This window comes from Osmerus mordax, chromosome 5 (genome assembly GCF_038355195.1).
Source record: "Osmerus mordax isolate fOsmMor3 chromosome 5, fOsmMor3.pri, whole genome shotgun sequence".
Classification (NCBI taxonomy): Eukaryota; Metazoa; Chordata; class Actinopteri; order Osmeriformes; family Osmeridae; genus Osmerus; species Osmerus mordax.
In genome coordinates, this window is record NC_090054.1 from 9,516,239 (window position 1) to 9,530,934 (window position 14,696).

The following is a 14,696-nucleotide window of genomic DNA, read 5'->3' on the forward strand; positions in this document are numbered from 1 at the left end:
TGTTTCACTCATTTCTAACATGACTGATTCAAACCAGGATCTGCAGGCAGAGCTTATCAGCCTTGGGTGTTTCGGGACAGTTCCATGACTTTTCTGGGGAAGCCTAGGTGTACTGAATTGTGAGCAGTTTGAGATGTGCCAAATATCTAGCTGACATATGCTGATTACTTAGAATCCTGCATTATTTACACAACATGTGGCTCTTTTAGTGATAATTGATTTAGTTTGTATGGAGTTATTTGAATTTAATACTGCTGTTATTTCTAAATTTGAGACTTGGGTACAAAATTTGAGTGTTCGGGTGAGTGCCTCTGAGTTGAAACTGACTATGGAAATTTAAATAAGTTAAAGGCAATAAGTAAAATGTAATTTTAACCATTAGATTATATTTGTCTGTGAAATATTACATACAATATTCCACTTCAAAATGTCAGGTTTAGTTTGTGCTAAAACTAAAATATCACCATAGATTTGTCTTCACTGAATAGTTTGAAATAGATGTAGTGGGTTGTGTGTTCGGAGTCAGACCATTCAACTATTCAGAGAAGGCAGATATAAAAACAAAAGTCTCCATGTGGACAAAGAAATACTTTGCAACACATTCAGATGACATTGTGAGATGGTAAAGCATGCATGCCCCCTAGTGGACATGGGAAACAAGAACATGGCTGCACATTAAAACGTAACTCCAGTCAAATTTACATTTTGTCATTTAGCAGACGCTCTTATCCAGAGCGACTTACAGTAAGTACAGGGACATTCCCACGAGGCAAGTAGGGTGAAGTACCTTGCCCAAGGACGCAACGTCAGTTGGCATGACCGGGAATCGAACTGGCAACCTTCGGATTACTAGCCCGATTCCCTCACCACTCAGCCACCTGACTCCCAAATAATTATATTTTCAACAAATGGTGTTTATCTCACAATAGTTTATAAAACTAAATGATAACATCCAGACAGGAGAGAAGAGGCTGACAGTGAACAATCTTTATTTATCCATATGTGTGCCATTCAGATCTGGGAGAAATGGTACAGAGTAGAGCCTTTACATAGAAGCCTACATGGATTAATTACATTGTTACATCCTTTTTTTCTTAATTCAACCTCTAAGAAATCTACAGTGAGGCCAATCAAATAAGACAGGGACAAATTAAAAGACAATAATGATAGCAACAGTGTAAACACATGGTAATATACATAAAAGCAAAAGTAGGAATAAGTATCAATAATTCAAAATTAAAATGTGGGGTAAGTTAGTATGGATACAAAACACAAAGGAGAAGTTGCCAAAACCTTTGACTTTTCTGATAACAGCTCGGCATACATTTCTACATCAGCATGCAATAAGGCACCTATCTAACACAAGGAAAAAAGCCTATGCTACGGTTTTTAAAGCACAATTGCTGTCAAAAAAAGTTAATATTGCTCAAAATAATGTTCACTCCCATAAAAACAGTATCCCTCGTTCCCTTTCAAATGACCCAAACCATATCTAAAAAAAAATACATCAGTGTGTAAAAGACGTACATGGAACAGTAAATAGAGCGCCGTGTTGTGGAGTTCAAAGGAGGGCATTCCTATTAAATCAAGCTATAATCCTGTCATTTATTGATAGGTATACATAATATTCTATTACAATGTCAATTTTGACAGCTCTGCAGTGTGATATTAAGAATGACCTCTATCTATACATTGCTAATTAAATTTCTCTCCAAAGTCATAGCAAGAAATAATTCTTTAACATTTGTGTCGTCACATCTCAGTAATATACATTTGGTGCTTGAGTATAGGGAAATGAATAGGAAATAATCTGGACGCAAGTTGACTTGAAATAATGCTACCAAATGGTTTTATTTTCTATGCATTTCCTGCTTCTCATTTGTAATTGCATCCCACTTTAGCACTAGGAGTATTGCTCTCGCTGCAGTCTGTTCGGTAGTACAGTACTGAACTCTGAAATACCAACACACACCATTAATTTAACCTGATAGAGCGTTCTAGATAATAGCCAAAATCAAGGAGCGCTTGCATTTCCTGGTAGCCAACACAAAATTTAAAGAACTAAGGAAAAGGAGGGAGACTAAGTGGATTTCACTATCAAAAATGTCATCTGGAACAAAACAGCACACTACCTATACATATATATAAAAAAGAAAATCAACAATTATTTACATAGGATTTCTTTGTCTGCTTCATATAAGATACAGAAGGTGAAATGGGGTGAAAACATTACAATGGGTAAATGGCTAATTTGTTTGATCAAGGCAGTTTGATTTTGCCAGACCACTATTTGCATCAGTAGGCTAGTGAGGGCTTGACCTCAAAACTAAAGCAGGGTTAGGTTATCTACAAACTCTGCCTTCGTTTTTGTTTAATTACACAATTCCCCCTTGTGCCAATGACACACTTGAACTGAATCCTTATATCAAAGAAAGCAGGCACAGGGAGAGGAAAGCATTTTCTGGGAGTATTTTCATCATCTAGATTATCAAATCACATTTTAAAAGCGATCAGAGGCTCTGGAGCAAGTTAAGCACAATCACAAATGAGAATACAGTCTCATTCAGTGTCTATCACACAATTTATTCAAATCAACTAATCGGCTGTCCCAGGAACTTTTCAACCAACCATTTGCAAAAGCTGTGAGCTAGGAAGAAGTCCTTCGGTTTCAGACAGAACTTTGTTGACCTCAAGACTTTTTGTCGTTGTCCATTTGTTTTGACTGCTCTATACAGACAAACTTGCAGATTCATTGATCATGGGTGGTTGTGGGGGATCTGTATGTGGGAATGGAGAAGGGGGGTGGGGGAGTGACTCAGCTCACTGATCTATGTGAATCCTATGGTGCCTGGAAAGGGAGGACGAATGATTGAAGCCTTTTCCGCACTGGGAGCATCTGTAGGGCTTTTCACTGCTCAGTATGCGCTGTTTAAGGATGGTGGTGTGGGGAAATCCCTTTCCTGAGGGGATGGCGCTGTACTGCTGTTGCTGCTGCTGATGTTGCGCCTGCGCCTGCTGCTTCTCCTCCACGTGGACTCTCTGGTGTCTGGACAGAGAGGACGAGTGATTGAACCTCTTCCCACAGTGCGCGCACGTGTAACTCTTCCCCTCAGAGTGGACTCTTTGGTGGCGGGACAAGGAGGAGGAATGATTGAAGCCCTTGTCGCAGTGGTTGCAAGTGTATGGTTTATCACCCTGGCCTTGCTGGATCCTTTGTTTCAGGGTGGTGCCGTAAAAAGCTGCCTTCCCAGAGGGAGGAGACGAGTACATCCTAGAATCCTGGTGGGTCTTGTGGTGTCGAGACAGCGAGGAGGAATGGTTGAACCCCTTGTCACACTGGGCACAGGTGTAGGGCTTTCCTCCGATGTGGACCTGCTGGTGCTTCTTCAGGTGGCGCTTGCGGACAAAGCTCTTCCTACACTGGTTGCATTTGTAGGGCTTGTCTCCGGAGTGGATCCTCTGGTGCTCTCTGAGGGTGGCTGCAGCCGCAAAGCACTTCCCACACTGAGTGCACCTGTGGGGTTTGTCGCCCGCATGGGTCTTCTGATGCTGCTTCAGGTTGGAAGCAGTGGTAAAGCCTTTACCACACTGAGCGCAGGTGTACGGCTTCTCCCTAGCGTGGAGTTCCTGGTGCTTCTTCAGGTGTCTTCTGCGGACAAAGCTCTTCCTGCACTGGGTGCACTTGTAGGGCTTGTCCTCTGAGTGCATCTTCATGTGTTCTCTGAGAGTGATGGCTGCTGCAAAACTCTTACCACACTCAGAGCATCTGTGGGGCTTCTCTGTGGAATGGATCATTTGATGGGACTTGAGGTTGAAGGCGTCAACAACACCTTTTCCAACCATCTCCACACCAGTGGGGACATAAGCCTTCTCTTTCATGTGTATCTTCATGTGCTGCTTAAGACTAGCCTCCACAGCAAAGCTCTCACCACAATGCACACATATGTAAGGGTTGAGGTCCTTGTGGATCTCAAAGTGCTGGTGGAGATCAGCCATGCTGCCAAAGATCTCCCCGCACTCGTTGCACTGCAGGCCGTGGGCCTCGTGGATGACGACGCCATTCTCAGACTCCACTGTGAGCTCACCACCATGGTCAGACTCCACCTTCACCACATGCTCAGACTCAGTTTTAAGTAGCACCTCGCCCAACAGAACCTCATTAGGCCCACTTTTGATATCTGCCCCCGTATAACACTGCATATCTGCATGTTCCACCTTGGTGTAGTCATGATCCGTCTCTGCAACAATGGCATCCACACAGGCCACAGCCCCTAGCTCTGAACCCAGGCCCTGGATTTTGGCTAGGTCAGAGCCGTGGATCTCCAGCTCCAAACCACGCTTCTCCTCAGTCATAATCTCTGTTTCTGCTGCATAGTGAAGGTCGACCTGGCTATGGGCTATGACACACTCCGACCCCAGCGTGTCAAGGCCGGGAGTGTCACATTCAGTCTCTGACTCAGCCATGAGAACACACTCCAGCCCCACGACCTCCGTTTTACAGCCGGATGATTACTTTTTGGGAACTTGGGGAAAGCTCTCCTCAGGATGTCAGCTGTGCAGTGATGGAGTCTTGGTCTGCAATCAAAGTTTTCTGTGGAGGAACACAACATGACAGGTTGGGGTTTATGCATGGTTGATTATTTTGACAGACCGAAATAACACCTCAAAGTTCTAGTTATCCTACTAACTACTTATTAACCCATGAAATCTCACTTGACACCTGTTGTTGTTAGCAAGGTGGCTAACTAACGTTAGCCAGACCATCAGCTAACTGTAAATTACGGCTAACTAGCCAGAGGATGGGGAAACCTGCATTAGACCTGTATCAGTGTATAGATCGCCAATGCATGTTGCCATTCAGTGCGCACTGAAAAGACAAAAGGCGCGCGGTCGCCTCAAACAAATGCACAAAATGTTCTTAATATACAAATTAGGTCAGATAAACATTTATAAGATGATTCGTTAGCAAGTTAGCAAACAATTCGCTAACTAGCCAGCTATATAGCACGCTAAATGGTAGTTTAGCTAGCATTCAAGTCCGGCTTAAGACATGCATCTGACGCTTATTGTAACGTTAAGCCGAATAGAACATGTCGTGACATTACAAACGGTGACTGCCTAACTGCGCTGCTATTGTTTTTTTGTTTGTTTTTTACTTAAGAATCCATGCTAGAAAATGCAACGTTTTGTATTTTCAGTTGCTTTACCGAGTTTTAATAACAAGTCCTTTGGGTTAGCTCGCTATGCAGCCAACATCTCCGTGTTGGCTACAAATGGCGAGCATTACATTAGCCCGCTAGTTAGCTGGCTAGGTTATGGGAAAACAAGTTAACGATGAACTGCATTGATAGCTACTTCTAGCCGCTAATGTTGCCTGAATTGACCAGCTAAAGTCGGCTAACTAGCTCCACTGCATACAACCAGCTGTTTGACGAGCTGATTATAGAACGAAAAGTATAATTTGCAAAAGAAACATGCATCGAATCAACGTGGATTCATCCTGGTTTTGGACATAATCACGAACGCGGAAATTCCCATCACAGCTAGTGCGCAGCATTCACAAGCCATCTTGTGCCACACCACCACTTTTCAGCTAGCCAACAAGCATAAGATGGCTGCTATGATGTTAGCTGATGTTAGCTTCCGCCCTTCAAATCGCAATTTGGAACTAGCTGACTAGCTTCAAAACGCAACATTACAAATTCAAATAAAGCACCAATAATATCCACATATTTAACGTCATAACAATTTAATCCCTAAACATTCACCAGTGTGGAGATGGTACGCATTCGCAATTTTTGTGATAATCCGATAAAGTCGACTGAAACAAAGATGGCTAACGTGGACCGGGCGAGGAGTGTTCGCCTCGCTAAAAAAAACCCGGGAAAGGCGACCCCCCTATTATATAATCGACAGTGCATGACAAAGTAAACCACCATGATTTAGACTTAATAAAACGCAAAAAACAATAAACGACTATTGCCGACTCGCCATTTCTATGACTGCTTCTCATCAAAGAACACAATAGAAACCAAAATGGATAGCATTCCAAGATCTTATTTTCAGCCCGCATTCTGATGGCCTTGCAAGCTGCTTGCAGCAACGGCACTAGCATAGCTAGCAAGCCACTTTAGCGCGCTACCTAGCCGTTGTATCAAGCTAACTAGCAAGCTAAATCGGCTACTACACGCTAGTAGCTGTTCGAGAAATCTGCCATTCCTGAAAAGTACATACAGTAAGTAATGTTAGGAGAATATTTTCATTAACTTTTCAGCACCAAAAAAAATCCATTCTCAATATTACATACCAACTTCATGCGAAAGATTTAATAAAAAAATAAGTTAACTGGAAGTAGGCAGACTAACTTTTGCAAAATGACTACCTTATATGATCTACGGTCCATCCATACTGTACCTGTTAAAAGAAACACCAAATCTACTGAATCAATCGGTAGTTTATCTACACCACTGCACCCACCTCTTTGTCTTCGGATTTTTGGGATGATGAAAAACTATGTGTGAGCTCTTCACTAATGATAGCTCCGGGCTGCTAGCTTGCTTGCGTCTGAACTGCGCTGATGTCTTCCTCTGACTCTTTCTGTTTAGCTGGCGCCACAGATCTTCTGGCGCCAACGTTGCAGAGGAGCGCATTAGCGAATGCATTGTAGTCATTTCACCAGCAAAATAATCACTGCTGCCACCTACTGTTTCGGAGTTATTATCAATTCTGCTCGCACGCACCATGTTGGAATAAATTACGACCTATGCTAATAGTCATAACTTATCATTTTTATTACCTATTTTGCCTTTCATCATCTAATACATTTGTGCAAAAAACAATAGCATATTTTTAATTTTGGGTTTAGGTTCGCTTTAACATAGATGTAAAAAAATCCAGGACATTCATGAAATTATAAATAAACAATGATACACTGGGAAAGACTAGGGAAAACTGTGCACAACATATTTCACAAGTTCTGTGTGTGACTTTGGAGTATGACTTTCATCACACAGCAAATGAATCAAAAATGGTTGGTTTATTTTAATATTTCTCACAAAAATGCTAAACCACATGGCATTCCTCATCTTGTTCTCATAATAAGATACTTGACTTTGCAGAGTCACCTTTTATGGATTTTAAGAGCTAGAGATGAATAAAGGATCTACCTCTGCCTATTTAAGTGGCCAATTAAAAAGACCTTGCATTTACTTTTAATACAATCAGAAAGTTACATTCCTCCATTTAGACTCATTCACGCTGAAATTGTCTTGTCAAATCATACAATGGTTTTACAGTTCAGGAACAATATCATATGAACCAGCACAGAAACGTGCAAACTGTCAACTCTTTGTGTTTACTCAGGCTTATCCTTCCATTTTAGATGTGTTGTTCTGAAGGTACATGCAGGCACAACTGAATAGGAGGGAATCTGTTCTCAAGTCTTTCCACCTGCTCCTCCATCACTTTGTGTGCTGGAAATCCAACATAACACGTACTGATTTAAGTACAAAAATGCTGCATGACTAAGCAGAATCTCTGATTTCATGTTCAAGGATTGGAGTTTTGGTGTATCTTGAAAAGGCGTTGAACAACAGTCTCTAAAGATAAATCTATTATTACTTACAGTATATCAAAATATTACAAAAGGGGCACATCCTTAAAGGGCACCAAAAATACCACAGGTCCAGAACTCTCAATTTTTGTTATTTTCTCTGTTGTATAGTGATGTGAAAGTTGTTGTACTGGAATGCTCCTCAGCCTTCATTGTCTCAAAGTAAGCTCTCCAATTGGTCTCCATGGCACATGCAGTACCGAATATCAGAGTGTTGGCCATTCACCACTGCTATTTTTGAAGCATTTGCCAAGGAGTGAAAGGTAAGTGTATGGTGTGCTTGTTTTTTCTTTTTGATGGAAACACTTCTCCTCAAAGTTTTCATGGCAGAGTCCGTACAAGAAATCTGTACTTACTGTAGGGATGTTAAACGAGATTCTAAAGTGTCCAATATTTTTCATCATTGAGATGAGTGAGATAAGTGCTTTGAGACCCATTCTCATCGCATCTAACGAGGCAAAGTGCTACGCAGGTCATGTTCCCCAAAGTCAATGCCCTAAACTGCCGCCAGCAGGATGAGCCCTGCATATCCCCAGGACTATGCATTGATAAAGGCACCTCTGTACGACATCAGGTCGTCTCACATTTACATTTAGTCATTTAGCAGACGCTCTTATCCAGAGCGACTTACAGTAAGTACAGGGACATTCCCCCGAGGCAAGTAGGGTGAAGTGCCTTGCAACGTCATTTGACACGGCCGGAATCGGACTGGCAACCTTCTGAATGGTAGCCCGATTCCCTAACCGCTCAGCTATCTGACTCCCCCGATCTCATTTAGTCATTTATCAGACGCTCTTATCCAGAGCGACTTACATTAAGTACAGGGACATTCCCCCGAGGCAAGTAGGGTGAAGTGCCTTGCCCAAGGACACAACGTCATCTTGCACGGCCGGGAATCGAACTGGCAACCTTCTGATTACAAGCCCGCTTCCCTAACCGCTCAGCCACCTGACTCCCGATCTCATGACGCAGAGAAAAAAGGGTCCTTGCCCTCTTACCATGGGGTGCTTCTCCCTTCATAGTCCACAGTGGTGGAATGACCTCCTTGTTCAACTATGCACCTCTCCTTCCCTACTGTCCTTCTGACAGGGTTTCAAAATGCACCACTTCAAGCATCCCCTTAACTATCCACTCTTTGCTTGACCTAAGTGCACCAAGAGCAGCATGTAGCAATACATTAGTTATTGCGATACTTGTGATCTGTTAATTCTCTTGACATTGTATCTGAGATCCTATTGTACCACGGAGTCTCAAGAGACTGCACAAACAAAATAGTTTCATATTGTTTTCTAGCCCCCTCCCTGAGTTACCACCTTATCGGGGTGGAGGGGTTTGCGTGTCCTGATGATCCTGGAAGCTAGGTTGTCGGGGGCTTTATGCCCCTGGTAGGGTCACCCAAGGCAAACAGGTACCAGGTAAAAGACCAGACAAAGCGTGGCTCAAAAAACTCACCATGAAGAAAAACAACAATGGTTCCCAGCTGCCCTTGCCCGGACGCGGGTCACCGGGGCCCCACCCTGGAGCCAGGCCCGGGGGTGGGGCTCGATGGCGAGCGCCTGGTGGCCGGGCCTTTTCCCATGGGGCCCGGCCGGGCTCAGCCCGAAGAAGCAACGTGGGACCCCCTTCCAGCGGGCTCACCACCTACAGGAGGGGTGATGGGGGTCGGGTGCAGTGTGAGACGGGGGCCTTGGCGGTCCGATCCTCGGCTGCAGAAGCTAGCTCTAGGGACGTGGAACGTCACCTCGCTGGCGGGAAAGGAGCCTGACCTGGTGCGCGAGGTAGAGAGATTCCGGCTAGATATAGTCGGCCTCGCCTCGACGCACAGCAAAGGCTCCGGAACCAGTCTCCTTGAGAGGGGCTGGACTTTCTTCCACTCTGGAGTTGCCCTTGGTTAGAGGCGTCGAGCTGGGGTGGGAATACTTGTTTCCCCTCGGTTCGGCGCCTGTACATTGGGGTTCACCCCGGTGGACGAGAGGGTAGCCTCCCTCCTCCTTCGGTTGGGGGGATGGGTCCTCACTGTTGTTTGTGCTTACGCACCAAACGGCAGCTCAGAGTACCCACCCTTTTAGGAGTCTCTGGGGGGGGTGCTGGAAAGCGCTCCTCCCGGAGATTCCCTCGTCCTCCTGGGGGACTTCAATGCTCATGTGGGCAATGACAGTGAGACCTGGAGGGACGTGATTGGGAGGAACGGCCCCCCCGATCTGAACCAGAGTGGTGTTTTGTTATTGGACTTCTGTGCTAGACACGGCTTGTCCATAACGAACACCATGTTCAAGCATAAGGGTGTCCATATGTGCACCTGGCACCAGGACACACGAGGTCTCAGTTCGATGATCGACTTTGTAGTCGTGTCGTCGGACTTGGGGCCGAATGTCTTGGACACTCGGGTGAGGAGAGGGGCGGAGCTGTCAACTGATCACCACCTGGTGGTGAGTTGGCTACGATGGTGGGGGAGGCCGCCGGTCAGGCCTGGCAGGCCCAAATGTAATGTGAGGGTCTGCTGGGAACGGCTGGCAGAACCCCCTGTCAGAAGGAGCTTCAACTCCCACATCCGGGAGAGCTTTGATCATGTCTCGGGGGGGGGGGGGCGGGGACATTGAGTCCGAATGGGCCATGTTCCGGGCCTCCATTGTTGAAGCGGCTGACCGGAGCTGCGGCTGCAAGGCGGCCGGTGCATGTCGCGGTGGTAACCCTCGAACCCGGTGGTGGACTCCGGAGGTGAGGGATGCCTTCAAGCTGAAGAAGGAGGCCTATCGAACTTTATTGGCTGGTAGGACTCCAGAGGCAGCTGATGTGTACCGGCAGGCCAAGCGGAACGCGGCTTTGGCGGTCGCTGAGGCAAAAACCCGGGCATGGGAGGAGTTCGGCGAGGCCATGGAGAATGACTTCCAAACGGCTTCGAAAAGGTTCTGGACCACCATCCGGCGACTCAGGAGGGGGAAGCAGTGCACTGTCAGCACTGTATATGGTGGGGATGGTGCGCTTCTGACCTCGACGGGGGACGTCCTGGATCGGTGGAAGGAATACTTCAAAGACCTCCTTAATTCCAACAACACGCTTTCCGACGTGGAGGCAGAGTCTGCAAAAATAATGAAACAAAAATTTGTTTTTTTGCCGAGAGACAGTACTGTCTGAAGGATATTTCTTTTTTAATTTTAAAGCTGTCAATTACTAAAGTCAATGTAATTCCCCAACCCCTTGTTGTCAAGGAAATATCATGTTCTGTGTTGTTACCCTCCTCTTTGTTACACACAGCTCCTTGTAATGTGCCACACCTACAGTATTCAGTCTTTTAAACATCCAACTAGGAATACTGGTTTGGCCCAGAGAGTCATCCTCATAGCTAACATTCCCTCTCTCGCTCTGTCCCTGTCAAGCAGTTTCACTGAAACTGTCTCACTCTGTGTGTGAACTCCTCTTTGCTTGCACGGACCGTCTTTCGCATGGATCATTTATCACTGGATTTACCTGGGAAAGTTCTCTGCTACACCTATACGAGACACTCGAGTTCAGAGTTTAACCCAGAAGGAAAAAAACATGTCTCGTTCTGGCACTCTGGACCTGGACAAATACAGCAGCTTGGGGAAATCCCGAAGGTCCACTTCTCATAATCAACCCAAAGTCCAGACCAAGCCTGGGGATGTCCTGTGTGATTTCTGCACCACCAGCAAGCAAAAGGCTGTGAAGTCCTGCTTGCTCTGCCTGGCCTCCTACTGTGAGATCCATCTCCAGTCTCACTACAACTACCCTGCCCTGATGAAGCACAAGCTGGTGATAGCCACGGGCCAGATGAGAGAGAAAATCTGCGCCCAGCATGACAAGCTGCTGGAGGCTTTTTGTCGCACCGATCAGACGTCTGTTTGTGTTTTGTGCATGATGGACGAACACAAGCACCATGACACTGTCCCAGCTGGGACAGAGAGGACAGAGAAGCAGGTAAGCCTTTAAAAATAAACGACATTTCCTATTTCTTCACAGTCCACAGAGGTTTGATTGTGTGAACCCTTCATTCACAGAAACAGCTGGGCTCCACTCTGCACAAGTCTCAGCAAAGGATTGACGAGAGAGTGAAGAAATGGCAGGATCTCAGACAGGCTGTAGAGTCTGTTAAGGTTGGAAACAGTAGCCTTGTCAACCTGTACATCGCTTAAGATGTGCCTTTAGACAGACATATCTTGTAGATTAGAGAGGTTGTTGGTAATATCTCTGGAACATATTTGATGTGCCCTAGAGCAAAGTACTCACCTTCACTTGTTCTCACCACACAGCACTCAGCACAGACAGCTGTGGATGAGAATGAGCGTATCTTCACTGAACTGATACGCTCCATTGAAAGGAAGTACAATGAGGTAAAGGAGCAGGTGAGGGCCCATGAGAAGACCACCGTCACACAGGCCGAGGGGATGCTACAGCGCCTGGAGGAGGAGATCACTCTCATGAAGAAGAAACACACAGACCTGGAGAAGCTCTCACTCACTGACGACCACATTCACTTCCTGCAGGTCAATCTTTGTTCTAGAAAAACACTAGAAAACACAAAATGTTTTCCATTTAAGCTTTTTGAGAGGGTTGAAAAGAGATCTATCAATGTTTTTCTTCCATTTACCGTTCGCCCCCTATAGAGTTGGCAGTCTCTGTCCGGTCCCTCAGGATACGAAGACCTAAATGGTGTCACTGTAGCCCCACACTATTCCTTTGATGCGACCAAGAGAGCCATCGCCGCACTGAAGGTACAAGTAGAAGAGGTTAGCAAGGTAGAAGTCAGCAAAGTCTCCTCAGCAAGTAAGTGGATTGGACAGTCGACATGTATGTTTGAGTGGAGATTGAAGGCTTTGGGGGTTGTGGGTGTTGGGAACTGTTGTTTAGGCTATGTGGATTGTTAGAGTAAAGTACCTTTACAAAGTGGGCTTTCTCTATCTGCCATTCCACAGTAAAGGAAGTCTACATTTTGCAACCACTTGAACCAATGAAAAAAGAGGTTTCCATGAAATGTGAGTAATTTCATTAATTGTCTTTATACTGTACATGTGAATCAGCCAATGCCATATTGATATTAAACAATGATATGACGTCATGTCATGACCGTAAAGAAAACTGACGTACTGAACACAGTGTCAAGGTAGCAGTGTTGGCAAACATATGTTTAAGAAGTATGAAAGTGATCCTAGGAGGAAAAACAAGTGAGCTTCCTCTGTTTATCTCTCCACAGTAAAACCGGTTGATGTTCAACAACTTCAACCAAAGACAAGAGAAGATTTCTTAAAATGTGAGTTCTTCATCCTCTACATGTGTGCTGGACATGAATTTCAATAATAATTCAGGGAAGGATATCCTCCACACGTCATGGCTCAGTAGCATGTATGAAGTGACATACAATTTGACCCAACTGCAACAGACTGTCGGGCAGAGCTGGCTAAACAGGTTTTGTGAAATATGTGAATGTCATCCAACAATTCAGGAGCATCCATATAAATAAAAGTATTTCCTTGACCAATAGAGACTCTAGTCTCACATAAAAGGCAGGGTTCTGTAGGTGGTGTAACAGGGTGTTTTGTTAATGCCTTAACTCATGTATCGTGTTACATGACACGTGTCTGGGACACTGAATGTTTAATACTTCATTGTTGCCCTGTGTTCAGACTACTGCCAGTTGACATTGGACTCCAACAGTGCCCATCCTAACCTTCACCTATCAGAAGGGGGCACTGTAGCCAAGATGATGAACGATCCCAAGAATTACCCTGACCACCCAGACAGGTTTGACCACTGGCAGCAGGTTAGTTGAGAACCTGAGTTTTTATAACATGTAGTGTAAACTAGATGACTCTGCTCGTTTAATTTGTCTGTGGCCTTATTCTGTTTATGTTTTGTTTTTTAAAGCTGGTGTATTTAATGTCTTACATGAATTAAGATAAACTCACATTCTCATCAACTCCCTTCTATCTTCAAGGTACTGTGCAAGGAGTCACTGTCTGGGAGTCGGAGCTACTGGGAGGTGGAATGGAAGGGAACAGAGATAGATATCGCTGTATCCTACTGGGGAATCAGTCGAAAGGGAAAGAGCAATGACTGCAGCCTAGGTTGGAACGAAATGTCCTGGAGCCTGTATTGTTCAGATTCCAAATACTCGTTTGTGCATGATAATAAGAGTACAGACATAGTAGTGCCGAGATCATCCAGAATTGGCGTCTATTTAGACCACAGGGTGGGTATCCTTGAGTTTTACAGTGTGTCCGGGACTATGAACCTCCTCCAAAGAGTCCAGACTACATTTACTCAGGCTCTCTACCCTGCCTTTAGTGTGTGGGGTTTTGGTTCCAGTGTGAGACTGAGGCAAAACAGAGAAATTCTTTAGCTAGGGTTTTAAGGGACCCATTTACACTGTGTGGCTTATTTTGCTCATTTGTCTGTCTACAACTATAATTTCCAAGAGGTATGTCACTGATTGTGATTGTTGAGAAATTGTCAAGATGAGTCATGCATGTATGATTCATACAAATAGTAATCCTTTCTTTACTTTTCTATTGCTTGTTAGTCTTATAATCACATTTAAATTGTGTGAAATATAATTTACATTTTAACTGAATAAAAAACAACATAAACTGGCAATATCTTTTAGATGGTGAAGGCTTAATGCTTTGGAAACATAGAAAATTTGATGAATACTTTTATGAAGACTTATGTTTAGAAGCGTTTTCCCCGCAACAAACCACTAGATGGCAGAGAGAATACACTACAAACTTGCTTTTTCAACACAGGCCACTCAACTGTTACTTTACTGCTATTCTGTGCTATTCTGCAGTAAACTAAATCTTTCAAGACAACACTTTAAACTGCACCTGTCAAGTTATGATATGGAGTTCCTTTTATCAGAAACGGACAATTCGAAGAAGAGAAATTAAGAGAAATTAACAGAATACACTCCAGGTAGGAAGTTTATGGTTCATGGTGACATGCACTATATAGTGCTTAGTGTACACTGAAGTGGACGCACATTTTCAGTATTTTCCTCAAAACGTTTCTCACATAAAGGATTTCCCAATATTGTTATTACATGACTGCTGAATATTTGCCATGTGTCCAC

At 44.5% G+C, this 14,696-nt stretch overlaps 2 protein-coding genes across 2 annotated transcripts; one reads left to right on the forward strand and one right to left on the reverse strand.

Moving 5' to 3' along the window:
- Positions 1–964: 964 nt before the first annotated feature.
- Positions 965–6,598, reverse strand: si:ch211-198a12.6 (uncharacterized protein LOC563253 homolog). The gene is made up of 2 exons (XM_067237046.1): positions 6,478–6,598; positions 965–4,591 (listed from the first exon to the last, which is right to left on the reverse strand). Exon 2 carries the CDS (start codon positions 4,462–4,464, stop codon positions 2,821–2,823), a length of 1,644 nt encoding a protein of 547 aa, XP_067093147.1. The 5' UTR covers positions 4,465–4,591; positions 6,478–6,598; the 3' UTR covers positions 965–2,820.
- A 4,405-nt stretch (positions 6,599–11,003) lies between these two features.
- ftr14l (finTRIM family, member 14-like) lies at positions 11,004–14,363 on the forward strand. Its single transcript, XM_067236022.1, has 8 exons — positions 11,004–11,548; positions 11,629–11,724; positions 11,881–12,114; positions 12,235–12,394; positions 12,544–12,603; positions 12,822–12,878; positions 13,252–13,388; positions 13,563–14,363. The coding sequence occupies exons 1-8, from the start codon at positions 11,150–11,152 to the stop codon at positions 13,965–13,967; spliced, it is 1,548 nt and encodes a 515-aa protein (XP_067092123.1). The 5' UTR covers positions 11,004–11,149; the 3' UTR covers positions 13,968–14,363.
- Positions 14,364–14,696: the final 333 nt, after the last annotated feature.

What these genes read in the sequence shown, in the direction of transcription:
- si:ch211-198a12.6 (XM_067237046.1), bottom strand. Translation starts at nt 4,464, where the DNA reads ATGGCTGAGTCAGAGACTGAATGTGACACTCCCGGCCTTGACACGCTG.
- ftr14l (XM_067236022.1), top strand. Translation starts at nt 11,150, where the DNA reads ATGTCTCGTTCTGGCACTCTGGACCTGGACAAATACAGCAGCTTGGGG. An exon ending in CAGAGAGGACAGAGAAGCAG is followed by an intron (nt 11,549 to 11,628) that starts GTAAGCCTTTAA and finishes CTTCATTCACAG; the next exon opens with AAACAGCTGGGCTCCACTCT. An exon ending in AAGAGAAGATTTCTTAAAAT is followed by an intron (nt 12,879 to 13,251) that starts GTGAGTTCTTCA and finishes CCCTGTGTTCAG; the next exon opens with ACTACTGCCAGTTGACATTG.